The sequence below is a fragment of the Ornithorhynchus anatinus genome, chromosome 7 (genome assembly GCF_004115215.2).
Source record: "Ornithorhynchus anatinus isolate Pmale09 chromosome 7, mOrnAna1.pri.v4, whole genome shotgun sequence".
NCBI classification, from domain to species: domain Eukaryota; kingdom Metazoa; phylum Chordata; class Mammalia; order Monotremata; family Ornithorhynchidae; genus Ornithorhynchus; species Ornithorhynchus anatinus.
Window position 1 is genome coordinate 21,776,997 of NC_041734.1, and position 27,713 is coordinate 21,804,709.

The 27,713-nt window shown below is 48.1% G+C and overlaps 1 protein-coding gene across 1 annotated transcript in view; it reads right to left on the reverse strand.

Annotated features, from left to right (window-relative positions):
* The window catches only part of MIB1 (MIB E3 ubiquitin protein ligase 1), a 119,563-nt gene that overhangs the window by 52,539 nt on the left and 39,311 nt on the right, over window positions 1-27,713 (reverse strand). The window contains exons 5-12 of the mRNA XM_029068822.2: window positions 26,425-26,491; window positions 25,218-25,422; window positions 21,382-21,565; window positions 19,807-19,951; window positions 17,231-17,364; window positions 12,640-12,747; window positions 9,414-9,611; window positions 4,130-4,281 (exon numbers count right to left, since the gene is read on the reverse strand). Coding sequence (XP_028924655.1) covers window positions 4,130-4,281; window positions 9,414-9,611; window positions 12,640-12,747; window positions 17,231-17,364; window positions 19,807-19,951; window positions 21,382-21,565; window positions 25,218-25,422; window positions 26,425-26,491 — 1,193 coding nt within the window. The remainder of the gene's footprint in view (window positions 1-4,129; window positions 4,282-9,413; window positions 9,612-12,639; window positions 12,748-17,230; window positions 17,365-19,806; window positions 19,952-21,381; window positions 21,566-25,217; window positions 25,423-26,424; window positions 26,492-27,713) is intronic.

A 27,713-nucleotide genomic window follows, 5' to 3' on the forward strand; every position in this document is an offset into this window, starting at 1 on the left:
CACTGTAACTCTGAGCTATTTTTCTAGCTGCATCTCTATTAGTTGTTTCGTAAACACTGCGAAACACAACGTAAATCCCTAAAGCTCCTCTATATACGTCTACAGATGCCAGAAGAGTCGCTGCTTCCCTCTCTGAGCACGTGCCCGCGTCCTGCCTCTGGTCTGGAACTCCCTCCCCCTTCATTTCAGAAAGCTCATACCACTCTCCCTTCAAAGCCTTTTTTTAAATCTCATCTCCTCCAAGACGCCTTCCCCAACTAAGCCCTCATTTTCCCTACTCCCTTTCCCTTCTGTCGGTCGGATTTACTGAGCACTTACTGTGTGCTCTTGGGAGGCTACAATACAACAGTAACACAGACATTCCCTGCTCACAAAGAGCTTACAGTCTAAATAAATTACGGTCTCTTTATTCACCCTACCCTCAACCCCACAATACCTACCTGTAATTTATTTAAATGTCCGTCTCCCCCTCTAGGCTGTAAGCTCCTCATAGGGAGGGAATCTGCTTACCGAGTGCTCTACATTCTACTCTCCCCAAGTGCTCAGAACCGTGCTCTGGACACAGTAAGCGCTTAATAAATGATCGACTGACACTGATGGACAGGACAGGCTTCTGAAGCAAGGCTGAGAGGAAATCTTGTGAAGAGTGTCCCAGTATTCCCAGAAGTATCTGAAGAGCTCTCTCGCATCCCCTCAAAATCTAGCGCCTCTGATCCCACCCCTTCATACCTTATTAAAACACTTGCCCTCTCCCTTCTTCCCCAGACAAGTATTGCCTAGTGGAAAGAGCACGGGCCTGGGAGTCAGAAGGACTTGGGTTCTAGTTCCAGCACCACCACCTGTCTGCTGGGTGACGACCTTCGGCAAGTCACTTGATTTCTCTGTACCTCAGTTACCTCATCGCTAAAATGGGGATTAAGACCCGTGTGGGACAAGGACGGTTTCCAACGTCATTAGCTTGTATCTACCCCAGCGTGTAGAACGGTGCTTGACACATAGTAAGTGCTTAAAAGATACCATCATTACTATCATTATCATTCCCTCCACGACTGCCATCTTCAACCATTCATTTCCAATGGATTCCTCCCCGCTGTTTTTAAACACGCTTCCACATCCCCCATCCTAAAAATACCCTTCCTGGACCCCATGGCTCCCTCCAGTTATCACCCCATCTCCCCCCTACCAATCCTCTCCAAACTCCTAAAGGGTTGTCTTCACCCGCTGTCTCCACTTCCGCTCCTCGGTCCCCTCCAATATGAGTCCCTTAGAGAAAACCTCATTCACTCTCATGGCTTCAACTATCAGTTTTACATGGATGATTCCCAAATTTACCTCTCCTGCCCTGACCTCTCCTTCTCTGCAGTCTCGCATTTCCTCCTGCCTGCAGGACATCTCTTCGCAGATGTCCTGCCGACACCTCAAACTACACATGTCCACAACTACAACACTAGTAATAAATGTGGAAAGCAAAAATACTACTTGTTCTCCTCCAGGAAGGCTTCCCAGATTAACATGGAAGGCCCCAGCTGGGTCAGACCAACACCCACAGGGAACACTTGTGTATTTTAGTCTTATCCTCAGCACACATATATATTTATTTGTAAATTTACCCCTCGCTCATCCAGCCACTTCATCCTGGTGGGTTTGAACTGTTTCTGTCTTTTATCCCTGTTCCTCCTCCTCTCGCTATCTGAAAACATTTTTTCCCCTCTCCCCCTCTAATTTCCATGTTCCTTGGGGGCAGGGAATATGTGCTATGCTACTGTTATACTCTCCCAAGTGTTCGGTACGCGCTCGATCGCTCAGCTTCCGATCAATCTGCGTCTATACAGAAAGATCAACCTGATTGGTTTTTTCTTCCCCAGCATTTAGCACAGTGCCCGGTAGAGAGTAAGCGCTTAGTACCATTAAAAATTTGAAAAGACTGAAAACTTTAATATGCATTTGGAAATGAGATTGACAGGTGTATGGAAAATGCATTTCTATTAGATCAAGAGTAAGATACGGCTCTCAAGCTTGCTGAGGGGAGTGAGAGTAGTAGGAGGAACGGAGCCACTTAAACCTGAAGTCCTGGTAGTCTGCCCTGATGGGAGTTGTGGCCCGCCCATGACTGCTGGGGGGGAGTCAGCAACAGGCAGCCCACCCAGGGCCCTCCACCAGGCAGAGTGACTGGTCACTGTCCTCCAGAAGACCACAGGTCCGTTCCCCTGCCTTGGGGAACCCTGGAGGGTCCTGAGAACCACGCATCGTACTAAGCCCTCGGGAAAGTCCAACAGAAGCACAAGACCCATTTCCTGCCCACGAAGAGCTCACACTGAGGAGCGGTAGAGAGATTTCGGAGAGACGGACAGGGCCTCATAAAAATTAGAAGCAAACAGCTAATAACTTGCAGAGATCTCTCAAATTAATTCCATCTAGAAGAAGATTCTACAGTTGTGGCCGGCGGTGAATATCGTCCTGACGCAGAAAATGATGAAAAACCCAGAGGCTCCCCCCGGCCCCCCTTCTGGGAGCAGAGCAATCCACGGGCTGTGCCCAGCTCTCCCTAGGCCTCTTGTGGCCCATCCTTCAGCTCTTTCAGCCGGATTCCGGTCAGAACAGAGCTGGGTGACCCCACCTGACCCCGCCAACCGGGACCCAGGCTGGAGACAAGCAACCCCTGATCAAGTCCCCCGTAGAGCACCCCATTTGGCAGGCAGCCCGCTTGGCTTGTTCCTCTGGGGAACAGAGAAGAAGAGCCTGGCCTTGTCCTGCAGCCCACACAGAGACCCTGGGTCCCTCCCCGAGATGACTTTGCTGGTTGAGAGGAGGGCTGCGATAAAGTGGAAATGATTCCGGCAATAAAGCCCAGTGGAAAGCAAACCTCTATCTGCTTAAATAAGCAAGCTAAAAAAACTACGGGAAAATGAGAAACGCCAGCGGCCTCTCCCCGGAAAAACAAATACCAAGGTACTCTGAATCTTTGGTCAGAAGATACCGAGCAGAAGGAAACTTTCACTCCTTTCTCAGTGAACCAAGCATGTGTCAAAAAACTAAAGAAAACACAACTGGACGATTCCTCTCATTTTAACCCATGACACAGACAGAAATACCTGTTTCAATTAATAATTAGCCGGAATCTGGTTCTTTAGGGACTATGGCCTCTACAGGCAGCCTCCGAGACTTATGACACAACTGCTCCTCAAAACTGCATCTAAGTCAAAAATGCACATCAGAATCAGTTACCTCCTAGGGCTACTGGTATAAAAAGGGGGTTGGCTGATGAGAAGCAGTGTGGTCTGAAGGAAAGAGTACAGGCCTGGAAATCAGAGGATCTGGGTTCTAATCCTGGCTCTGCCAGCTGCCTGCTTCGGGATTTTGTGCAAGTCACTTAACTTCTCTGTGCCTCAGTTTCCTCATCTGTACAATGGGATCCAATACCTGTCCTCCCTCCCACTTAGACTATGAGTGAGACAGTTTCCTTTGTCCGATGGAATTCATTTCTTCCTGGAACAGTGCTTGACACATAGTAAGCGCTTAAAAAATACCATCATTATTATGAGCACGGGATGACTCCCCGATCAGTGACCTTCCCCACCTCTGACCTCTCTCGCTCCATTCCTATCCTCTCTGAGACTTCCACCCCTCCCTCCGACTTCAAGGCTTTGCTAAAATCATTTCCCCACTTCTCAGTCACTCCTAAGGAGCCCATCCTATCAGCTATCACCTGCACGGCGGGACCAGAGCTGACAAAAAGGCAAACGTTGAAAAGTCAAGACCCCTGTGTTGTGATCATCGTAACTCGAAACGTCTTGGGTCAAGAACTGCCGATATAGGGTAATCTATTAGGGGAGAAATGCAACTAAATAAAAACCGTTCATTATTAAAAGAACCAAGGGAACAACGGTGGATTTTGGAAGTAATAACAGGACACATTCTAGCTTCTAACAAATATCACAATAAGCGTCATCTTCGCCATCATCATCAGGGCACTCACTGGATGTGGCACCTTAAGAGGGTTGTCATCATGGCCTCGGCTAGACTGGGCTCTCCTTTTCCGTTGGCCATTAGGGAACTGGATTTCAACGGAAACACGCTGATTAAAACTAACTAAAACTAACTAAAACACAGTTAGTGGGGACGGCCTTACCTGGGGTTTCCTCGTAGCGCGGCGTGGTGGAGGGCGTTGAATCCGTTATTATTGGTAATGGTAACGTCCGCCCCGGCTTCTAACAGGACTGCCAGGATATCATCCCGCTTTTTACTTATTGCGTCGTGGAGGGGAGTATCGCCTTCCGAGTCCTTTTTTAAAAAAAAGAACGGTGACATTACTCTATCGCATAACTTATCGGTGCCAGATTGCAGTCGACCAGTTAAGTCATCATCACACGCCGCATTAAACAGGCCGCTCGACAGTGAGCCGGCCATCTCGATCAGTACCAAATGATTCAATAATGCAGAAGTACGAAGGCCAGAAAATTAAAGGAAACAAAGCAACGCACCCCGCACGTAAAAACAGGCACATAACTCAATCGGCGACAAGAAGAATCAAATGAAAATAGCCTGTGAAGATGTGTGAGGTAAAAGTGATCCAGCCCCAAACCAAATCCCACCCCAAACCACTGTCCACAGAACTCCATACCGTCTTCAGCCCCAACCATTTTCCCCATACTCCCTGGCTTTCCCTGTCTTTTTCTCCTGAATTATGCTCCCATGCAGCCTGGGGGTCGGGGACGGGAGGAAGGGATAAGCCAAAAGGGGAACTGTCTATGGGTTGCCCAGGAGAAGTCTCAGCGAGGCCAGCAAGGCTTAGATTGAAAACTGTCTAAAAGAATGGGTAACAAACCATCGGATCAACAGTTATTTGGGGGGCTGAAAAAGAGGATTCCCCCGGGCCTCGGGGTAGTGAGCATCGACAGTTCTCCTGTAACACTGGGGTTGTATTCTTAGAGACCCTCACAACATGGACAGGTTGCTGTACCACTGGGGTTGTATTCTTAGAGACCCTCACAACATGGACAGGTTGCGTGAGAATACTCACAGCGTGAGAGGATGTTCTGCTCAGACAGTCACTCCTTGTGGGAAAAGCCTGGGCCCTTCAATTCATACTCTCAAGTTGGCACCACTTCCAAACTTCCCAAAATGGTGATTGGACATTTTCAGAAGGAGACGCCGAAAAATTAAACGAGAGTCATACAATAAAGACGTTTATGTCCGCCTCTGGGGTCGAGTGACCTCTTCGTTAGCGGCACCTTTGTTAGTGTCCCTTGACTACTGCGGTGCAAACTGTTGTTTTGGGGAGAGTTGGGGTAGTCTCTCCCCTCAGATCGGCAACTACTTGAAGGGCAGTGACAGCCTGAGGCTGTAGAGGGAAGACGGCAGGTGTCTGTCATCAAACAAACTTAGCCACGGGGAGACTCTAAGAGCATACTCTGGTCATTATTCTTCAACGGGCCTGGGAGTCGGAAGGACCTGGGTTCTCATCTCGGTTCCACCCCTTCACTGCTGGGTGACCCTGGCCAAGTCACTGACTTCTCTGTGCCTTGAACAGGACCATGAATTTCCAGAGCTGGGAGAGGTCTTATCCCGTCAAGGCCCGCCGGGCGCTGCTCGTATAAACCCTGAAGCCAGTCCGGGGAAAAGGCCTCCCTCTGAGGTGAGCGGAGAACATCGCACACTTAATGTAGTAATAGTATTTATTAAACGCTTACTGTGTGCGCAGCATCACCCTAAGGGCTGGGAAAGAAGACACGGGTGGCTTACAAGCCCAAAGTGGCTTGCCCCAAGTCAGGCATATCAAACTCACTAAGTCGGCAGGCTGTTTATACAGTTTCACAACCATACGTGGAACCCACTTTCTAGAAAGCTGCAATTTAACAGTAAATTATTCGTGAATTTATGAGCCTACCGTATTACTATTTCATGAGATGACCTTTACAAGTAAAGCTATCCTTACTGTGCATCGGACACCTTAACAGCGGATGACGCTTTAAAAGGGCCAGGGAACGGGGCTGAAACTACAGTGGAGAAAGACAGAAACTTGAAAACGAGAAACAATTAGAAGGGGGGAGAGGGGAGGGAGGAAGAAAGAGGGAGAGAGAGATGGCTACAGGATGAGAAGCAGCGTGGCTCAGTGGAAGGAGCACGGGCTTTGGAGTCAGAGGTCGTGGGTTCGAATCCCGGCCCGGCCACTTGTCAGCTGGGTGACTTTGGGCGAGTCACTTCACTTCTCGGTGCCTCAGTTACCTCATCTGTAAAATGGGGATTAAGACTGTGAGCCCCACCTGGGACAACCTGATAACCTCGTCTATACCCCAGCGCTTGGAACAGCGCTCGGCACATAGTAAGCGCTTAACAAATACCAACGTTATTGTTATTATGATTACACCAAAGCTGCAATCTATGTGAGAGCTCACTACTTCCAGAGAAATCATGGTACTGCTGCGGGGAGGAAATTCAGTCCCTTGGTTCTCTTCCCCAACCCGCTCCGGAGCCCGTGGGATGCCAGGCAGTGGAATTCATTCGTTCAGTCCTATTTATTGAGCGCTTCCTTGACCCTGGGCTCGTTCTCCATTAGAATCAGGGGGCCAGATGGATGATGCCATTCTCCCCACCCTGCAAATGACGCAGGCGAGAGAGGCCTGGTCCTGACGGAGCCATGGCAAACCTCTGGGGGAGGCTGTGAATGTTGAATGAGAGACCACCTAACTAGAGCAGTCAGATTCTAGTGCTCTCAGGGTTATTATTTCTGAGCGTACTGCTTTGGCTTTTTTCATTTTCTTATCCTGCGTCTGTCACCCCTGCTCAATCTGGAAACCCCTTGAGGGCAGGGCCCATGTTGACTAATTCTACTGAGAAGCAGCGTGGCTCAGTGGAAAGAGGCCGAGCCGGGGAGTCAGAGTTTGTGGGTTCCAATCGCGGCTCCGCCGCTAGTCGGCTGTGTGACCTCGGGCAAGTCACTTCACTTCTCTGTGCCTCAGTTCCCTCGTCTGTAAAACGCAGATGAAGGGAGTGAGCCCTACGTGGGACAACCTGATGACCTCGTATCTACCCCAGAGCTTAAAACAGTGCTTGGAACACAGCAAGCGCTTAACAAAAACCAACATTATTATTACCATGCATCTACCCCAGTGCTCAGAACAATGCTTGGCACAAAGTAAGCGCTTAACAGACACCATCATTATTATTATTACTCTTAGGACTTAGTACAGTGTTCTGCACATAGTGGGTGCTCAACAGATGCTGCTGATTAATTATTTCTTTACTTCTGAGTCCCCCACCAGGTTCCCCTCTGCACCCCTCCTTTAGACTGCGGGCCGGGGCCCCGTTTGAATGATCACCCTCGTACTATCCTCGGGGCTTGGTGCGGTGTTCCTTCTGTACACGGTGCGCGCCCACCAGAGGCGATTAACAATATCCATTCACTCGCCAGCAAAACACGGAGCACGCACACAAAATGCTTCCTTCAGGACGGTCTGTCAGGAGCAGGAGCAGAAAAAACTGTAGCCAAGGTCACCCCATCCCCTTTCCCCTGCTGACTCCCACCGGGCACTTCCACCAACGTTCCAGTCCGGAGAGCCCCGTACAGCGTAGCGTCCCAGATTTCGCCGAGAACTGCTCCCGACAATATCCGCGATGACAGCCCAGCTTGGAATCTGAGCCCCCGCAAGAGCCTGGATGCCGAAACAGGAGCCAGGCAGCCACAGCCACAGCCCCCTCCCGCCTGCTGCTGCCGGTCTGGGGCTCCTGCTCGGTTGCATACACCCTCACAGCGCTTAGCACCGTGCTCTGCACACTGTAAGCGCTTAATAAGACTGAATGAATGGACAGCGGGATACCTGAATTTGAGCTGCTCCCTAGTAAGTCAAAGTGGTTTGGACACTTCAGACGGAAGACCGGCATCGTGGAATACCCCAGTGATTTGGTCCCCAGAGTCCCGCTGTTGGTCCGACGGAGAGGGTACGGCTTTGGGAACCAGGCGACGTGTACTCTGGTCCCAGCTCTGCACGGGAGGAAAGTCTGCTGGGGATCTGTCCTCGGTGGTGAAGATTTCTGCCCAAAGAAGCGACTGGGACAAGCTAAGCGGAGGCCAGGACCAGTAGGAATCCTTAAAAATGGCTGGCTACCGAGGATGGCAAAACGCTGCGGAATTATGGTGCTCGGGCATTAATGCACAGCCCAGGCACTCCGCTGCAGACACTCTGCCACCTGCCTGCCCAAAACCTGTGTGTGCCCCGTACAATGGGCTGGATCCCCTGCCCCTCGACCAATTCGTTGCGTTCCACGGCCAAGGGGAAACACAACTGGCTGGACTAACACGGTGAGGGAACCCCCGTGCAAAGCACTCGATCTCAGGAACGAGACCCCTCCACCGTTCTCAATAGGAGATGCCATTCTTCACTAATAAGAACTACGTAAAGAATCCTCTTCAGACCCCGGTCTGATGGCGCTGGCGGGTATGCCTGTCTCTGGCCCCTTGAGGGCTCCCAAATGTCTATTTCTCAGGAGATGCTGGGTCTTCTGGGGTCACCCCTGTTTTTCCAGTGGCTGCCGTAGAGACCTGCACTGCTGACCCGGGCCTTTCCCATCCCCTGGCCACAGTTTTCCCTATCTTCATGGGAAACAGGACCGTCGTGTAGGGACAACTGTCCCAGGCCCCTCTTCGAGGCCAGAAGGCCTGGCCCAGTTTCCTCCACATCCTCCTTATTTAGGATGCAGGCTATTTCTGATTTTTTTGTAACGACCTGCACGGCAGTTACTTTTCCTTTAATGATCTCATCTAAACCGACAGGTAACACGGTTAGGCCGTTGACTGGAGCTGTTACAGAAGACTTGATAGGGCAAGATTTGGGCAAGCACACAGATCCTGGAATGATCACCCCTCTAGACTTTCCACTGGACCACAATTACGCCTCGATCACTAGCTACTGAGACGAGAGGCCTCTCGCCATTATTTTAGGTGGCGCGGGGCCGAGGCCTGAAATAAATAAGACCACACCACAGAAGAGTCTGGGCTGTGGGAAAGTAAAAATTCTACAGTGGAAAAAAAACAAGCCATAGCACCGACCCTTAAGTACGTTCATTCGCTCGGGTTTCTGATGAGCAGAGCAATCGGATGCCTCACTGCTCTAATACAGAGGAGCGAGGGCAAGGCTGGTGAGCTTTCCTGTGAACGGATCCGATTTTTAGTAAGAACGAGGGTTTTTTTTTTTAAATCCACAGCTATTAGTTACGCGCCTCCCACACAGGAGAAGGAACTCTCCTCCTCTCCTCCTGCCTATCTTCCAGATGGGCCGCTCTCTGCCCGGTTCTTAGTTGCACAGCGATAGAACCTTCCAGAAGGTCGGGGAGGATTAATTATCATCAGACTGCAAAAGGGCGATCTTTAGGAATTACAGAAACAACTGAGGAAAAGGCAGTTGAAATGCTCTTACCTGCAGACTGGGGTGGCAGCCAAAATCCAACAGAGTCTTCACGACTTGGAGGTGGCCTTTATTGACGGCGATATGAAGCGGGGTCTGCCTGCGCTTGTTACGGGCATTCAGATCTGCACTCCCTCTATGAAGCACCTCGATCACAGCGCCTTCGTCTCCAAAAGCCGCGTGATGGACGGCTCTGTCTCCATCTTTATCCTAAAAATTAACATTTAAATCTGAATGAGACTATTGCAGTAAAGCACAGAAATCCCAAGGTCACAGATATTTTAAATTGGAAGCATCAAACACCGGCCAAGAAAGCCATCCCAACTTTAAATCATTCAGAGGGGACAGAGAAGGGGGTCGATACGTCCACGGTGAGGCTGAAGTGGACGGCAGGTATTCCATTCCACACGTACAGTCCAACGGGAGCCTACTGAAAGAAGAGAGATTAGGTCAGCCCTAGCAACAAGGTCTCCGGGTTGCCAGCACCGTGAATTCAGAATTATACACGATAGCATAAAGAATCATGACAAAGTTTATGAAGTCCAAATTGGCAATTTCACCCCAAAAAAATAAAAAAATGAGACCACTGCTGAACGTAGAGCCGAGTGAGTGTGAAATCTGAGAGTCAAATCTGCCGACAGCCCGACCACTTAAGGCTGCCCAGTACATATATCGAGCGGTTCACGTTCAAAGGTACCGCTGCTGGAGGACGATGCCGCTGCTGGAATAAGGAACGATCACGGTTCCACGCCCGCCATCAGTTGCTGCCTTTCCGTGACGAAACGGTAGAGTGTTGTCTGAAGCCAAGGTAGGAGCTGGGGCAGGGATCCTGGTTTCCTGATGTTTATAGGGGTAAGGCAGGACACAGAGGGGCAAGAAGACAGACGTGAGGAGGGTGGACCCGTCAGGCGCGCTGGCCAGCGAGGCTGCAGCTGCCAACTGGTCCTCCTCGACCAAAGACTGGAAGGAAAGGGAGACGTCTAGTCTATTTCCTCGTTTCTGCACAAGTCCCTATTTAAACCACCTCATTCGGTCAGTCGTATTTACCGAGTGCTTACTTTGTGCAGAGGACTGTACTAAGCACTGGAGGGGAGACAATATAATAGACACATTCCCTGCCCACAACGAGCTTACAGGTTAGAGACGAGTTAGAAAAACAGGTGCCCGTCCTTTCGTTAAAACTTCCATCGGCTCCCTCGGAAATGCACTCCCCGACTTTCCCACCGCCTTAGACGACGCAATTATCCTATCTCACAAGACTGTAACCTTGGCATTAGACCCGGCTCACTCCTCTCCTCCGACCCACACATTCAATCCGTCACGAAATCCTCTAAGTTCTTCCTCGGCGGTGTCTCTAAAATCCGCCCTTTCCTCTCCAATCGAACCACCATCTGATCGAAGCACACATCTCCTGCCTCGAACACTCCAACGCTCGTCTCACATCCTGAGTAGGAGAGAGCACAGGTGCTGAGTCCCCTTTGGCAGATAAGGAAACTGAGGCGCAGAGGTTAAGTGCCTTGCCCAAGGTCACCCCCAGACAGGTGGCAGAGCCAAGATTAGAACCCAGGTCCACGCTCCTTCCTCTAGGCCACGCTGCATCTTTGCACCAGCATAAACAGCTGAAGCACAGACGTATGAAGGTGACATCTCCTCTAAGATGTCTTCCCCAGTTAAGCCCTCTTCCATGACTCCCTCTAATGTGCTTGAATCTGCATCCTTTGAGCAGGTGGTTTTCATCCCACCCTCACTCCCACAGCAATTATGTACATACATTTAATTTATATTAATACCTGCCTCCTCCTCTAACCAATGAGCTTCCTACGTGCAGGGCACTTGTCCGCCGCATTCTGTTCTACTGGGACGCAGCACGGCCGAGTGGACGGAGCACGGGTCTAAGAGGCCAGAGGGCCTGGGTTGTAAATCCCGGCTCTGCTGTGTCTTCCGTGTGACCTCGGGCAGCTTACTTCACTTCTCTGTGCCTCCATTACTCATATGTAAAATGTGGATTCAGACTATGACCCCCCATGTGGGACTTGGACTGTGTCCAACCTTCTATCTACCCCAACGCCTAATACAGTGCCTGCACATAGTAGGCGCTTAACAAATACCTTGAAAAAAAAAATACTCTCCCAAACACGTAGTTTGGTGCCCCGCACGCAAAACGTGCTCAATAAATACCACCGATGCTCAATAAATACCACCGATTGACTGACTGATGAAGAACCGGGGTCTGAAAGCTTTCTGGGCAGAAGAGTTATATGAAACAAAATTAAGAAAAAACAAAGAATCCATCAAAGCGGGGGTGAACTCTTGGACGAACAAACTAATCCCCGGATGATTAGGGAAGGGAGGTGCCAGAGGGGTGAAGGACAACGCCCACCACTGGGGCGTCGATCTCTCTTCGTCCTCCTCGGCCACCGCTCCAGGGCTGGTTCGCGTGGGGCCTCCAGCCTTCGGCAAGGGAGGACTCGGCACCCGGCACCGGTCCCTGGCCGAGCATAAAGCTGCTGCTTTCGCGCCTGTTTCCCAGGACCGAGAGTGCTGCCCAGCGTGGTGGCTGACTTGGGCACTGCTGCTGCCGGAAGAGGCACCAAGGGAGAGGCCGGGAGGAGGATACGGGGGTTAAAGCAGCTCCGGCTACTGCCCCAGGTAGGAACCCCTCCATTTCCCAACTTGGGACCACGTCCTTTGTTTAACCCCCGTCCCAGCCCCACAGCACTTAGGTCCATATCTGTAATTTACGTATTTCTATTTCTATTCATGTCTGCCTGCCCCCCTCCAGACTGTAAGCTGCTTGTCGGGGGGAACGTGTCTGTTTACTGTTGTACTGTACTCTCTCAAGCACCTGGTACAGTGCTCTGCACCCGGTAAGCGCTCAATAAATACGTCAATGAATGAACAGTAAGCGTTCAAAAAATACCACAATGAAGGGATGAATTTCGGGGGCAGAGGCCAGAGAATGGAGCAGCCACCTTGACTCCACGTGCCCCTTTCTGGCTCACGATTGTCGGGTAGGCTACTCCCTATCCGGAAGGCTGTGAGGGAGAATTAATGGCATTGCCCGGAGGGCGACAGGTCTGCCCAAGGCTGCCCACGCTGGCCAGCCACAGCAAAGACAAAGGAAAGGACCAGCTCGATCTCTCGGCTCCAAAGTCGAACGACTGAAGACGGTTTCAGAGACGGCAACGCAATACACGGAAATGTGTCGCTGGGCCTCAGGGAATTAGCAGTGATTTACCTCTGCTTCCACATCCACGTTCTGCTTCAGGAGTAACTTCAAGATGTCAACGTGTCCGTTCTGACTTGCAGCTTGCATGGCCGTATGGCCAGCGCACTGTCCGTTCACCTAGAAATAAAATGAGAATATGCTAGCAAATCCTCAAACTCCGGACATCCTGCCAACTCTTGGTTAGTCCGAGCCTGATCATTCGAGTTACCGATTTCCCTTTTTTCCTCCCTTTGGCTGCACGCTTTGGGCCGATCATCTACTCACCGGCCCCATTGGGTAGAACAAATACACACGGAGGAAGTATAGGGGAGAAAGGCTTCTTAGGCAATTTTGCTCCTCGTTAAGCCATTTGAAAAAAGGTATGGCACGAAACAAATTTCCATTTGCGGCTACACTGAGGTTCTACCCGATCAATTGTCTGCTGTATCACAATACGTGGTCTGAAACCACATATTCCTTGAGGGAGCAGTGAACAACATTCTTCACCGATCAAACCAGAAGGACTCTTGCTAGGATCTTGCCAGCAACAGAACAGTGAGACTTCAGTAATCGCCAAGGAACCTCACATTTCTTTGTCGGAGCCTGATATTGAGGTGGAACATGGGCTATCGATGGCGGTGAGGTGGATTGGTTTCAGCCTTTCAGAATTGAAAGGCTCAACTCTAATGACTGACTGACCGCAAACCCAACAGCTGCCATTTTTAAGAGGGAAGGCCTCTCCATAGACGGCATATTCAGCAACCATCCCTGTCAGCAGTTCTTCAAGTCACCCAATTTCTCTTAGTGTTGGAATATTGACTCTGCATCTGGCCACCTTAAATCCAACGGACGCGACTTACTCTCATCACTGGCACAAAACTCATATTCCCATGAGGTAGTTGTTTCTTTAGTTTCTTACATTCCTCAGAGCACTCATCTAATAGTAAACTGGTTAATACCAAATTTTTATCTACTAGAGTCTTGATTCCTTGGGAACAGGCAAAAGAGGCCTCTTGGTAGTTCCCAGATCCCTCTCAGTAGCTCCCCAAACCTGCAGGTTTGGGCGAGAATCCCAAGGAGCAATGGGGGAGAATTGTGGACAGCTGCCCCAGCCCGTTAGACGGATCCACCATCCTCCCCGCACAGATCCTCCCAACGACTTGCGTCCGTATTTAGAACTGCAATGACTCTTACCCCACGCCCACCTCCTTTCCTTTAAAACAAAAAAATTACTATGTCTTCTGTTCCTAGCTAAAATTTCTTCTGTTCTTCACTAAACGTTTTTACCGCAATTTATTTCCATTCTTTGCCTTCACCAGTGTGTGTCTCTCTCTCCCTCTCCTTCTCTGCCTTCAGGTTAAGTTCAAACTGGATGTAAAACGGTTCACAGTAAGGTCTTTCACTCTAGCCTAATAAAATTAAGAACATATGAAAACCCAGTATAATAGTCAACTTGCACCCCACCTAAATCAAACAGCAGCATTTAGTGAGCACTTTTTTGGGTACTACAGAGTTGTGAGAGTCCAGTCTCCGTCCTTGGGGAGACCACAATCTAAAACGAGAGATGGGCAGACAAAAATGATTTACAAATAGCAGGAGCACGAGGAAGAACAAAGACCCAGCCGGTAATAGCCATCTAATTTTATCTGAAGCTGACTCCCCATTTTTGGGAAGCACCTTTTAGAGTCCCACCCAGTTTTCTTTTGTTTAAGGAAGCCCTGCTTGTTTTCTCTGAACATTTCTTTTTTGCCCACCCCGGACCTCTTTTTTCCTTAGGCCCTCAGGTTTTTTTTGTTCGTTTTTATGGTATTTATGAATCAATCAATGGTATTTATTGAGGGCTTACTGTGAGCAGAGCCCTGTATTAAGGACTGGCGGCAGGTTCTCTGCCCACAACAAGTTTGAAGCACTTATTTGCCAGACACTGAACTAAACACTGGTGTAGATACAAGCAAATCCTGTTCCACTCAGGGCTCACAGTCTTGATCCCCATTTCTAAGATAACTGAAGCAAAAAGGAGGGAGGTGACTTGCCTCGGGTCACACAGCAGACAAGTGGCAGAGCCAGGATTAGAATCCAGGTCCTCTGACCCCCCAGGCCTGGGCTCTTTCCATTAGGCCATGCTTCTTTTCCACTGTCCTTCCGGCACAAACCTGGCCCGTAATAATGGCTCTCCCCTGATCTTCTCAGGTACATCCAACTATCATCCCCAGGCTTTACCTCCCCAAGCTATCTTCCCTCCATGCGGTATTTCACAGAATTTCGCCATCACCCTTTTCTGGGCTGGATTCCCAGGTTTACCTCGCCCCAGGTCTGACAAGACTTCAGAATTTCCAATCAGAGCTGAAAAGACTCAAAGTGGTGACTCTGAACGAGAAGCTCTTTGAAGGCTGTCAATCAGGCAACCAATAGTATTTATTGAGTACTTACTGTGGGCAGAACACTGAACTAAGTGCTTGCAAAAGTACAGTACCATAGATCTGTCCCCTCCGCATCCCCTCTCAAATCCCTGCCCCCTCTTCACCCAAAATTCAAAATGAGAGGCGGTGAGTCCTTTTCCACTGTCAGTAAAAGGAAGCGATTTGGCCAGTAAAGGGTAGAATTTCATCTCCATTCTGTTCCACCTTACACCGAATAAAACTAAGAACTAGGAGGACAGTGGTAGTTAAAGGAAGAGTTCTCCTAGACATAATATTAAATTCTGAATTTCCAATGCAACATATGATTGTGTTAGAGGACAGATCTTTCCTCACTCTCTACCCGGTCTTAATGCAGGTCCTGACTCGGTCTCTCTAGCCTTCTCCCTCCCATCCCAACCTTTTTCTTCCTCCCGGCATACCGCCGCCTGATCAAATGAATCAAAAGTCGGCACCTACATGGACCTCACTGGCCACAAATGAAAACATGGCTCCTTTAACCGGTAAAATTGTTATCATCTAATTCCAAACTGAAACAAATAAGACTGAAAAGCAGAATGGCCTAGTGGAAAGGGTGCAGGGCTGGGAGTTAGGGAACCTCGAACAAGCCGCTTCACTTCCGTGGCTCAGTGGAAAGAGCTTTGGAGTCAGGGCTCATGAGTTCGAATCCCAGCTCTGCCACTTGTCGGCTGTGTGACTGTGGGCGAGTCACTTCACTTCTCTGTGCCTCAGTTCCCTCAACTGTAAAATGGGGATTAAGACTGTGAGCCCCACGTGGGACAACCCGATTCCCCTATGTCTACCCCAGCGCTTAGAACGGTGCTCGGCACATAGTAAGCGCTTAACAAATACCAACTTCTCTGTTCCTCGGTTTCCACATCTGTAAAATGGAGATTAAATACCTTGCTCCCTCCCACTTAGACTGTGAGCCGCATGTGGAACAGAGACCGTGTCCAACCTGATTATCTTGTACCTACCCAAGACCTCAGTACAGTCCTCGGCACACAATAAGCTCTTAAATACCACAATTAAGATCATTATTACTATTCTATAGATCACCTGACAGTTGAAGTAAGTGGGTCAAAATAGAAAAATTGGGGCGGTTATGAAAGGAGAGCACCCCATAGTAACAGGAAAATTCAATTTTCTTCACCTAGATTGGTTGAAAAACACATTAGGATGAGACCGGGAAGGTTTTGGTAATGATTACGCGCTTACTCGAAAGGAAGAACAACATTCAGTCCCTCTAGACTGTATGCTCGTTTTGGGCAGGGAACATGTCTGTCAACTCTGTCCTATTGGGCTCTCCCAAACACTCGGTCTAGTGCTCTGCGCACAGTTAAGTGCTCCTGATAAGTGGATGAATTGACTGACAGCAGATTAAACTCTAAGTAGTGAAGTGGTGGTTCTGTGGGCATATCCCTTTGCATCAGTAACCACAGTTGGACAGTTGTTCCTCAGCTTGATGAAGATTCTGACAACGGTGAGTTTAACTGAGACCGAATCCCTTGCACTCTTTGGTCCATGAAAATATAGCTGTGCACCTGGGTTTGCCATCAGGTGAGTATTATGATGTTAAAGGAGGAAAGGTACATCCCACCACCAGCAGGACACCCGCTTGAGTTGTTTTGGCAGGAGCAATGATGGTCTGTACTGAACCTTCCACGCTCTCTCGCCCAGTCCCCCTTACTCCCCATCTCAAGTATCGCCAGACAGTTGGAATGGGAGAACGGATGCAGTCTGTAATCACAGAACAGCACCTCTCGGAGACGTCAATGGCACTGTGCCCGTACCCATTCCAGGTGCTGCTGAACATGATCTTCAGATGGGATTAATACCAATTGAGAAAGCAGGGAGTCTTGTCCACTTTTGGTTTCAAAATTCAAGGGTATAAAAACCAAACAAAGAGGAGAGGATTCTCAGATAACTAGTCACAGCCATTCTCTTGGACTGAGCGAGGGAGCTTTCGAACCCTCCAAACAGATCTCTTTGCAAACTATCAAGAAAACTGCAAGGAGGAAAAGGAAACAACTCTACAGGACCCACGGATGGACGTAACTTTCCTTCACTGGAAGAGAAGACAAATGCCTCCTAGAAATCCCCAGTGACTTCGAGAAAAAGTACGCAAACCACATGAAAACTTTCCGACAAGGCACTGGCCACTTTCATACACTACAACAAAGTGACAAAATAAAGATGCTTACGTCCACGTCTGGTCTCTTCAGCAAGTCTTCTACTTTAGCCACATCCCCATTGGCAGCAGCTTTGACTAGCTCTTCATTGAGGTCCCCCGATTCTTGGGTTTCAAACAGCTTCTTCAGGAGTTGGGACAGTCTCTCTGAAAGCAGAAAATGAAGCTGCTGAGGCCGAGTTCACGTAATGCGTAATGTAAAATTCAAAACATGAAAACCAACAATGTAACGCTCCTTTGCCCGCTCATCCTCGTGATATTCATCATTGCTACATTTTATTATTATTTCTGATGGATCTGCTCAACTTTGCCCAAAGCACCGTTCTGAGTTCTGGGGACAGGCACAAGGACTTTGAAGGAAATACGGTTCCTGGCTCATGTTGGCCTTCCAGGCTAAAAAAGGAAGTAGGGGGATAAGAGACAGACTCAGGGAAAACAAATGAATGTGAAAATTCGGCTGAAAAAATGAAAAAAAGCAGCAGTACAATGTTCTTGGGAGGAGCTAGCCCTGGAGCACCTCATCGCTCCAGCTGTCGTCAGAAGAAACAGTTCAGAGCCTTTCCAATATCGTACCATTTGTCCAAGGGGCCGTGGGCTGCTTGATGCCAATAAGACAGGCCTTCTCCCTGGCCACAGTGGCGCTGCAGCAGTAGTAATAATATTATTTATTTTTTAATGGCATTTAAGCACTTTCTACGTGCCAGGCACTGTCCTAAACCCTGGGGTAGATACGAGGTAATCTGGTTGGACACAGTCCACGTCCCATACAGGGCTCACAGTCTTATTCCTCGTTTTACAGACGAGGTAACCGACGAGTGAATTGACTTGCCCAAGGCCACTCAGCAGACAAGTGGCAGAGCAGGGATTAGAACCCAGGTCCCTCCGAGTCGGAGCCCCAAGCTCTGTCCACTCGGCAACACTGCTAGCACAGTAAGCGCTGTGTGCAGGGCACTGTGCTAAACAGTGGGAACGGGTACACGGCTGTGAATTAGACACAGACCCTGTCGCTCCAAAAGGAAAGTCTCTGACTATAGACGTGTGTGTGTTGGGGGGAAACAGGGGTGTGTTTTGGGGATGGGAGGCTGGAGACCGACACAATGGGAGCAATGAAACAGTGAAATATTAAAACAAGGACGAATATTTAATAAACAAAATAAAAATATGGTGTGAGGAAAGAGAAGGGGAAAGTCACCACCCTGAAGACCCCAGAGTCCTGACAGCAGTGAGCACTGGGTCGCCTTTCATACTACTATCAGACAGTGCTTCAGAGAGCCTTTAATAAAATGCATAACTATCACCATCAGAAGCTGTCAAAACTCATCTAAATCACTTTTTCAAGTGTCTTCTGATTCACATGGGTGAGGAATCTCAGAAAACACAATACAAATCTGCATGAGAAAGACATTCCCAGAATTAGCATTTATGCCTCAAATACTACGAATCTATTCAGTCGAACAATCAAGGGCATTTTATGAGCACTTACTTTGTGCATAGCTCTGTACTAAGCGCTTGGGAGAGTACAACAGAATTAGCAGACACGTTCTCTGCCCACAACAAGCTTACAGTCTACAGGGGAGATGAACGTAAACATAAATATAAAAATTCTATAAATAATTTATAATATAGAATTTAAAGATACTCACTGAAATGAGATGGAGAAAATTTTTCTCATTTTGGGAAATGAGAACGAGAAAACTGACAAAAAACTAAAATGAGAAAAATGAGACATTTTCTTTTGAGTCTAAAACAGAAAGCATGGGCTTCTAAAGGCTTGAAGATCTTCAGAAGAATAGTGGGTCCAACTTGAAAAAATTTCAAACTCTTGGTCACGGGAATCTTCTACCAATCAATCACTGGCATTTAACGAGCACTTTCTGTGTGCAGAGCACTATACTAAGCAGTTGGGAGAGGACAATAAAACAGTGTTGGTAGACACATTCCCTGCCTCTCTTTCCCAACTAGCTCCTCCAGTGATTACAACAGTTGACTATGCTATCGCGTGATCTTTTAGGAGACTTCTATTTTAGGCTGAAATCTGGATTCAATCAATGCCACCGCCCCACGTTTAAGATTGCCTCATGCCTGGCTTTGGTCAAGTATATTCTGGTGGTCAAGGCCAAATACCCTCGGCAACTGGAGGCTCTGGCAATAGCAGCGGCGGCTGCTTTTTTTTTAATTTTGGCAAACCCTGACAGCTCTGTGCTTTCCATCCCAGCCCAACCCAGCCAGCCAACGCAAGGGGAGGACCACAGTTCTCCCCACCTTCTCCGGCAAAATCTGCCACTTAACACGGGTCCGCTGATCACTTGGGGCGGCCGAACCAAGAGCCCCAAACGCTTCAGGGGAAGACGGCCAACCCACCCAGCCCCGGATGGTCAGGCGGCTTCCTGGACGCGGCAGGATTCAGCCACACGCATTCTCTGGCTTGATCCAGCACAATGCTCGGAGCATCAGTGAAAAGATCCCACACCACCACATTTTCCTACCTAATGCCCAGAACCTCCCCGTCGACTACAGTTTGGCTCGCAGCTTCTTCCTCGAAAAGCTTTTGAAAAATAAATCTTGTTAGAACGCAAGACAAAAACACACCCCCAGATGCGTTGCTAATCGCCGATCCTGCCGACGCCACCTTGGAAACCGCTGCCGGATTGTACGTCCAAGAGGTTCCACAAACTTCCACCTTCAGATCGCTGTCAGAATATATCTGCTGAACCCGGCCAACTTTTCCTAAGGTCTACGGAAAAGACGAAAGAGCAGAGCCTTATAGTTTAACCTATAAAACAGAATTCATCTATCAAACTATTCATTTACTGTGGGGCAGAAAATTGTTTTTTCATTTTTTAAAATGGATGCCTGGTATTCTCAGGGGATAATCTTGAAGGGGAAAACCGGCCATCCTGATTACAACCGCTGAAACCTTCTTTCTCTCTGAATCATCTCTACTAAAGTCCATCTTTCTGCTTCTCTCTGCGCATTTCTCCCTTTCCGGGTCTGTTTCTGCCTCTCTTTCCATTTGCTTCTGCCTCTCTACCTTGCAGGTCTTGGTCACTCTGTAACTCAGTGTGGACCTGTGTTCGTTTCTTTCTCCTGCCCCTTCTGGTGAGTCCCTGCTGCACCTTGCCCCCACCCAGGACTCTATGACCTCCACTGCCCGGGGCCTGGCTGTGATGGAGCAGGTTAGCCTCTGCAGGACCTCGCTCCCGCCCACATTCTCTCCCGGGCCCTAGGTGTGCCTGGCATCAGCTGGGAGAGTGTAAAATAGTAGGAAACAAACATTTGACCTCGGGGAATTTAAGTGCGGCAACGGTGATGAGACAGAGGCCTTCGAACGACACCCGCACGATAAACTGAAGTGCTACTGGATGAAGAATTTCCAGATCCTTTTATTAGAGAGAGCAGTTTCGCCCTCAGGAGGAAAAGAGAAAATAGTGACCACCTGCTTATATTTTACCTCTTGTGCTTTTCTGCTAAAAGGAATAATTACGGAATTTGTTAAGCAGTTACTATGTGCCAAGCGAACACTGTACTAAGCGCTGAGACATTTACAAGACCATCAGGCTGGACTCAGTCCTTGTCCCACAGAGGGTTCACAGGCTAAGGAGGGAGAGAGAGACCAGGAATTCAACCTCCATTTCACGGATGGGGAACGTGAGGCCCAGATAAGGGAAGTGACTTGCCGAGATCACACAGCAGGCAGGTGGCAGAGCCGAAATTAGCATCCAGGTCCCCTGACTCCCTTACTTTTGAAAATAAACACATTCATATTCCCGGTGCTCGGGATGAAAAACAGCAGGAGATCTGCCACAACCATTTGGTGAGGAAGCAAGCTGGCTTTGGAATGTCCTTGGCTGAAAAATATCTACTCTCCTTGCTTGCCTATCCCATTCATTCATTTTAACTGAAAAATGCTGGGAAAAGAAGGAAGAAGGTTGAGGGAGGGAGGAAGAAGGCAAGGGAAAGAGGAAAAAGGTAGGGAGAAGGAGGCGAATGAAAGGAGGAAGAAGAGACGGTAGAAGCATGAATTAAACGCCACAGAAGACACTAATCCTGAAGAAACTGCTGCTAACTTACACTTCGAGGTTCAAATGTTTCAGAATTTCAACAAATGGAATGAAGTACACCTCTACCAAGTCTATATACACAAGCCAGATTGGGAATACTTACAGGCAGCATAGCTTCCGCCCACTCGCCATGGCCTCTTTGCAGAAGCTTAATTCGTTCTAGATCGTAACAAACTTGTACAAGGTCGCCAACTTGAAATTGTGAACTGCCCCCTTCGGCCCCCTGAGCAGCGTCCCCGCTTCGGACCACGTTGGCTTTAGTGAGAACAGCTGGATTGAAGGTCCACCTAGAATGTCGATAATTAAAATCAAAACTTCTAATTTCGCTCCTTAACGTTAAGCAACCAATGAGTTTGGGGTTTTGGGGGGTTTGGTTTCGTTTTTTCAAAAAGGAAAAAAGGGGAGAAATTTTTCAAAGAACGTCAACAAATCAGAGCTTGTGATTTATAAAGCTTACACAGGGTTTTGTTATTACCGAAAGAAACAACTGAATTCTACTGTCCTCTATGCATAAAGAGGCGAACAAGACCAAGTATATCCCCAGAGGTTTCTGTCTGCCAATTCACGTTGGGGCTGTTGGGGGAGAAGGACTTGTTTCTATTAAGAACGCGAGACCATAAGCAAAGACAAATTGCCGTGCAGACCAACAGCCCAGGATTTTCCCTCCAAAAGCAGAACCAGGATCCTTTTCAAAACCTGCCAGATGGCTACCACCCTTATCACTGATCCTAATGCAGGAAAAGAAAATATTTAAAATTCCTCTTTCTGCTCTACAACCCTAACTCTCCCTCTAGTAACAAATTATGGACTCCTCATCGATGAATTTATCATCATAATAACCGCTAACGGTATTTGTTAAGCACTTGCTGTTTGCCAAGCGCAGCTGGAAGCGCCGGGAACTAGACCCCTCTGGAACCTCTGCTAGTTCATGTCCACATGACTCCCGGTGGTAATGAATTCTAAGACTACCAAGCGCTGGGTAAAGCGTCCCTCTGTTTGCTTTGAACTTACCTCCTTCAATATATAATAATGTTGGTATTTGTTAAGCACTTACTATGTGCAGAGCACTGTTCTAAGCGCTGGGGTAGATAGAGGGTAATCAATTGTCCCACATGAGGCTCACAGTCTTAATTCCCATTTTACAGATGAGGTAACTGAGGCACAGAGAAGTGACTTGCCCACAGACACACAGCTGACAAGTGGCAGAGCCGGGATTCGAACCCATGACCTCTGACTCCCAAGCCCGGGCTCTCTCCACCGAGCCACGCTGCACTGGGTGTTCCCTCATCCAGACGCTTTCGAATTTGATGAACAACAATTCCACGTTCCTCAACCTCACCCTTCACCATCCTGTTCACTTATTCCCCACCCCCTTAGACTTCGCTTCTCCAGGAGGCGGAGTCCGAACCTTTCCCGCTCACTCTCTCGGCCGACGGGCTTCGCTCCCCTTGTTCATTCCGAGTGCCCTCTCTCGTACCGTCGCCAGCTCCGCTACGTCCTTTCTAAGCTGCAGTGACCAGGGTCCTGCACAACAGCATGTAAGGAAGCACCAGAGTTCTCTAGCAAGCTAAAATGAGGTCATCTGTTTTCTAATCCCTTTCCTATGCCTAGGATTTGTTTGGCTTTTTTGGCTTCCATCGCTAGACAGGCAATTTAAAAGGGAAGGCAACAGTGACTCTTTCCTGAGTCGTCCAAGTTATTATATTGAATTGTACTTTGGATCATTCTTCCCCCAAGTACACCCGCTGAAGCAAATATGCCGATTTCTCCAGAGCTTTCCTATGGTGTAGCCCCACAAATGCGTGGCATTTCACCTATGGAAGGATTTTACCCATTCACCCATTTCTGTTTGATTCCCTGGGGTTTCTCTGTACTGTGGTCCACGCTTTCCTGGACTTCAGATACTCTCTTAGGCTTCTTCCTTACAAAGATCCATGTTTCTGAGTTTCCTGTTCTTAAAGGCTTCTCATTTTGATTATTTTCCAGTCTTCCTCAACAAGAAAAGTAGGTTTTTACTGATCACCTGCCTACAAGATCTCACTGTATACTCCCTCACTGTATACCATTTATGACAATGTAAATCCAGGCACTCTCACACTGAGGGATCCCACTAATTACATTTCTCCATCCCAACAAAAAGTGACAATTTATCACTATCCTTTGTTCCTTATATATTTTGGGTCATTTTCTATTCATAATTGAATGCTCCCTGACTATTCAATTAAACACACACACACACACACACACACACACACACACCCTCGGTGTGGAATCCGTCAAGGTCTTCTAAAAGCAGCATAGCGTAGGGGATAGAAAATGGGCCTGGGAGATAGGTCATGGGTTCTAATCCCAGCTTCACCACTTGTCTGCTGCGTGACCTTCGACAAGTCACTTCACTGTGCCTCAGGTACCTCATCTGGAAAATGGGGAATAAGACTGTGAGACCGAGGCGGGACAGGGACTGTGTCCAACCTGATTTGTCTGTATCCACCCGGCACTTAGTACAGTGCCTGGCACATAGTAAGCGCTTAAGAAATACTATTATTATTCTACTGAAAATCCTACAGTATGTCCACCAGTTTCCCTCTAACCACTCGCTTATTAGCTCTTGGAAGAGAATAACAACATTAGTGAGGTTTGATTTCCCCTTACAGAAACTATACCGTCTTCCAAGCGGTTATGTTTTTTTAAAGGTTGCCTAGCTCTGTATTTAACTGTTTCCAAATTTGCCAGTTATAGAAGTGAGACTTCCCAGGCTAGAATTCTCCGGATCACCTGTGACACCCTTCTAGAGAGGGGAGTTACATCCAATAATTAGCTAATGGCAAAGACAGGCTACACACTCTCGCCAAGAGTTGGACAAGTTCCCCGCCGAGGTCCTTCGGAACTCTTGAGCGGTTGCTGTCCGGGCCCAGCAATTTGTTCAGATTTAGTTTCTCAATTTGCTCGAAAGCCTCCCGTGGTCACCACAGTTTGATCCAGGTATTCGGTCCCGTTTGCTACAAAAGACCATTTAGGTGTGTGAATCTGTAAGGGGTTCACAGGGAAGACCACAATAAAGAACTCACCGAGCTCTTGGTTCCCTCCTTTTCATTTCTGATGACATCTCTTACGCCATGTTCTGGCTTTTCACAGACTGGAACTGTGTATTTTTTATTAGCTTTGGCATCCCTTGCAAGGTGCTGTGCCAACTCTCCTTTCACCTGACTCATTTCCTGTTTGCATCTGGCCTGCCGCTCTCTGATCGGCTACCCTGTTCGCTTCACTTTAGATGGGCATTCCTCTTCGGAGGAGGACATTTTTCCTCTCGATCTGTCACATCCTGCCTGTTGCCTGGAAGGGTCTTCTGTTTGATTCCCTGGGGTTTCTCTGTACTGCGGTCCACGGTTTACCTGGACTTCAAAATACAGCATTTATCAATAGCCCCCAGGTTTCTAATAGATGACTTCAGGTACTCCCTTAGGCTTCTTCCTTACAAGGATCCATGTTTCTGAGTTTCCTGTTCTTAAAGGCTTCTCATTTTGATTATTTTCCAGTCTTAAGAAGAAAATTAGGTTTTAATTGACCAATTTAATTGGTCACTACTCCAGAGTGGTACTCCCACACATTCCCTGCACCAGGTCCTCTCTATTACATTTTTAAATAATAGCGGGACACTGGGCACTCACAAACCTCCACCAAATTCACCCTGAATGCCTTTAATCCCCAGTCTCTTCTGCCCCTCTTGGACCACCCATCTTCACCATTTATTTTCACGTACCTTGTTCTGTCTCTAAGAGCACTACTTAAAGACTTTATCCTCGTTTTATCCCTTAAAAGTTTTGAAAAAGGACTGATCACAGCCTGTAGTTTATTTGCCTCTTTCAAGGGCCTTTCCTCCGGGGAGAAGTCCTACGTCATTCCTCAGAAACGAAGAATTTTCACCCTTCTAACACCAACCTGTTGCCGCTCGGGTACTGCACTACAATGTCGTGATCTTCGTCAATGCCACAAACTGTGCCGGTCGTGGTTAGAGTCTCAAACATGCCGTCAGTCCATCCTCCGTGACCATGCTGTAAAGACTGGACAATTTCCAGATCGAGATCTATGTTCACTAGATCACCAATCTGAAGCCCACCAGGATTTCGGTTACCATTCTGCTCACCTGAAATTGAAAAGACAAATCTGTCATAGGCACTCACGTGGAAATTACGGCCGGAAGCACCTCGGGCGAAGTGAAGAAGTTACATGTTCAAGTGGCAAGGTGCCATAACTAAAAAAGGAAGGCAGGTCCAACCCCCCTTAAGTAGACAGGACTGCTGAACCTCCAAGATTTATTTTTACCATAAACTCCCGGGTAATCTGCAATGAAAATGGGGATTTCTACCAGTATTTAAAGCATTAAAAAATAGCGATAAAATAGAAGAATGTATACGCTTGTAGAGGACTTGGAGGAAAGCCTTTCCAAACTGCAAGACAATCATGATTACCAGATAGCATTATTTAGATTGCCCCATAAGCAGTAGAAAGATCTGTGTCAAGTTCAAGCCAGAATGAACCCGGTTAAGACATTTCATGGGGAAAACCTTCAGCCTTTAGGGGATTCAGTTGAGGAAAGAGGCTTCTCTAGTTGCCCCCGGCTATGAATGAGCCTCTTCCCTCTCCATCCCCCATCTTTCTTCCAGATGGGCCGGCCCAGCTTTCACCAGTCGGTGAGACAGAGAGCCGAGAGAGAACATCAGAAGAAGAGCTTCACTCCTGGGGACTCAAAGCAAAGCTGCTCGGCCCCTTAAGTTTTTGTGGAGTCCGATCTAGCTGTTGAGCTTGGCTTTACAATTCCCCTTTCTCTCACAGGACTTTTGAGTTTCACTTTTTATATGTGTTTTACATGCTGAATCAACCCTAAAATACATCACCCAGTTTAGCTTTTTGGAGTGGGGAGGTGGACCTGTAAATCCACTGGGAAAAGGAGCTAGTTTTTTCAGCCAATGAAAAGGACGCCAACATTTAAAAGACAAAACTACAAAAAGCACTGGAAAAATGGATTAAAAAAAAAAACGAGTGAACTCCACTTCAACGATAACTACTACGTAAACTAATTCAATTCAGAAGATTAACTGTAAGGTTCAGGGCTCATTTAATAAACTACACTTCCCCACTAACATACCTAGAACAGGGCAGTGGTCTCGGTAGAAAGAACCTCCTTTGGCATCCTGGACACATTTCAGGTCAGACTAAAAGAGGGGAGAGAAAGATCTGGTCAGTCGACTTGCAAAGGCACTAAAAGTGATACCGACCCTATAACAGGTCTAATCCCGAGGAAAAATTAAATACAGTGAAAATTTGCAGGAACTCCACCTGTACCTTAAGGATGCCACCAGCAACTGAATCGTTAACCAGATAACGAGAGGATTTTTTTGAGCAGTTTTTGCAGCGATTCAATCAGTGGAATGTATTGAGCTCATACCATGTGCAGAGAGCTTATACCATGGGAGCGGGGAGGGGTTACACTACAAGATAGTTCATTCATTCATCCAATAATAATAAGAACAATAATGATGGTATTTGTTAAATGCTTACTATGTGTCAAGCACTTTTCTTAGTGCAAAGGTAGATACGAGGTAATCAGGTTGTCCCACCTGGGGCTCACAGTCTTAATCCCCATTTTACAGATGAGGTTACTGAGGCACAGAGAAGTTAAGTGACTTACCCAAAGCCACACAGCTGACAAGTGGCGGAGTCGGCATTTGAACCCACGACCTCTAAATCCCAAGGCCGTGCTCTTTCCGCTAAGCCACGTTGCTTCTCCTATCATATTTGGGCGCTAACTGTGTCAAGAGAGTTCGTCATCCATCCGATCATACTTTCTGAGCACTTACTTTGTGCAAAGCACTGAACTACGTGCTTGGGAGAGTACACTATAACAACAAACAGAAACACTCCCTGCCCATAACAAGTTCACCGTCTAGAGTTGGTAGACATGAGCTCTGCCCTTAAAGCGCTTAGACTCTACAGGGGGTGACATATAAAAATAGATTTCAGATAGGGGAATTGAACCTCAGAGGGTAGAAGGATTAGGATGAGGTTGCAGGCACAGGTGGTATTTTTTTGGTGGAAGAGGAGGAGATTGCAATCTCTCCAGGTCTAATTGGCGAGGAATCCTAGCCCAGATAGGGAAAGACCCTTTCCAAGAGGTTCTAACCATCCTGCTCTCGCCTCTTCGCCCAGGAATCAGTGTGCCCAGACCCTGAGGAATGCCTTGAGACCAATTAAGGCGTCAGTGGACCGGGCACGGAATGGCCTGGGGAGATGGAAAGCCTGGAACGCACCCATTACGCCACGGGAAGCTGTGTCATCTAGCGGAAAGAGCCACCAGCCTGGGGGTCCGAGGACCTGGATTCTAATCCTGGCTCCACCGCTTGTCTGCTATGTGACCTTGGGCAAGTCACTTCTCTT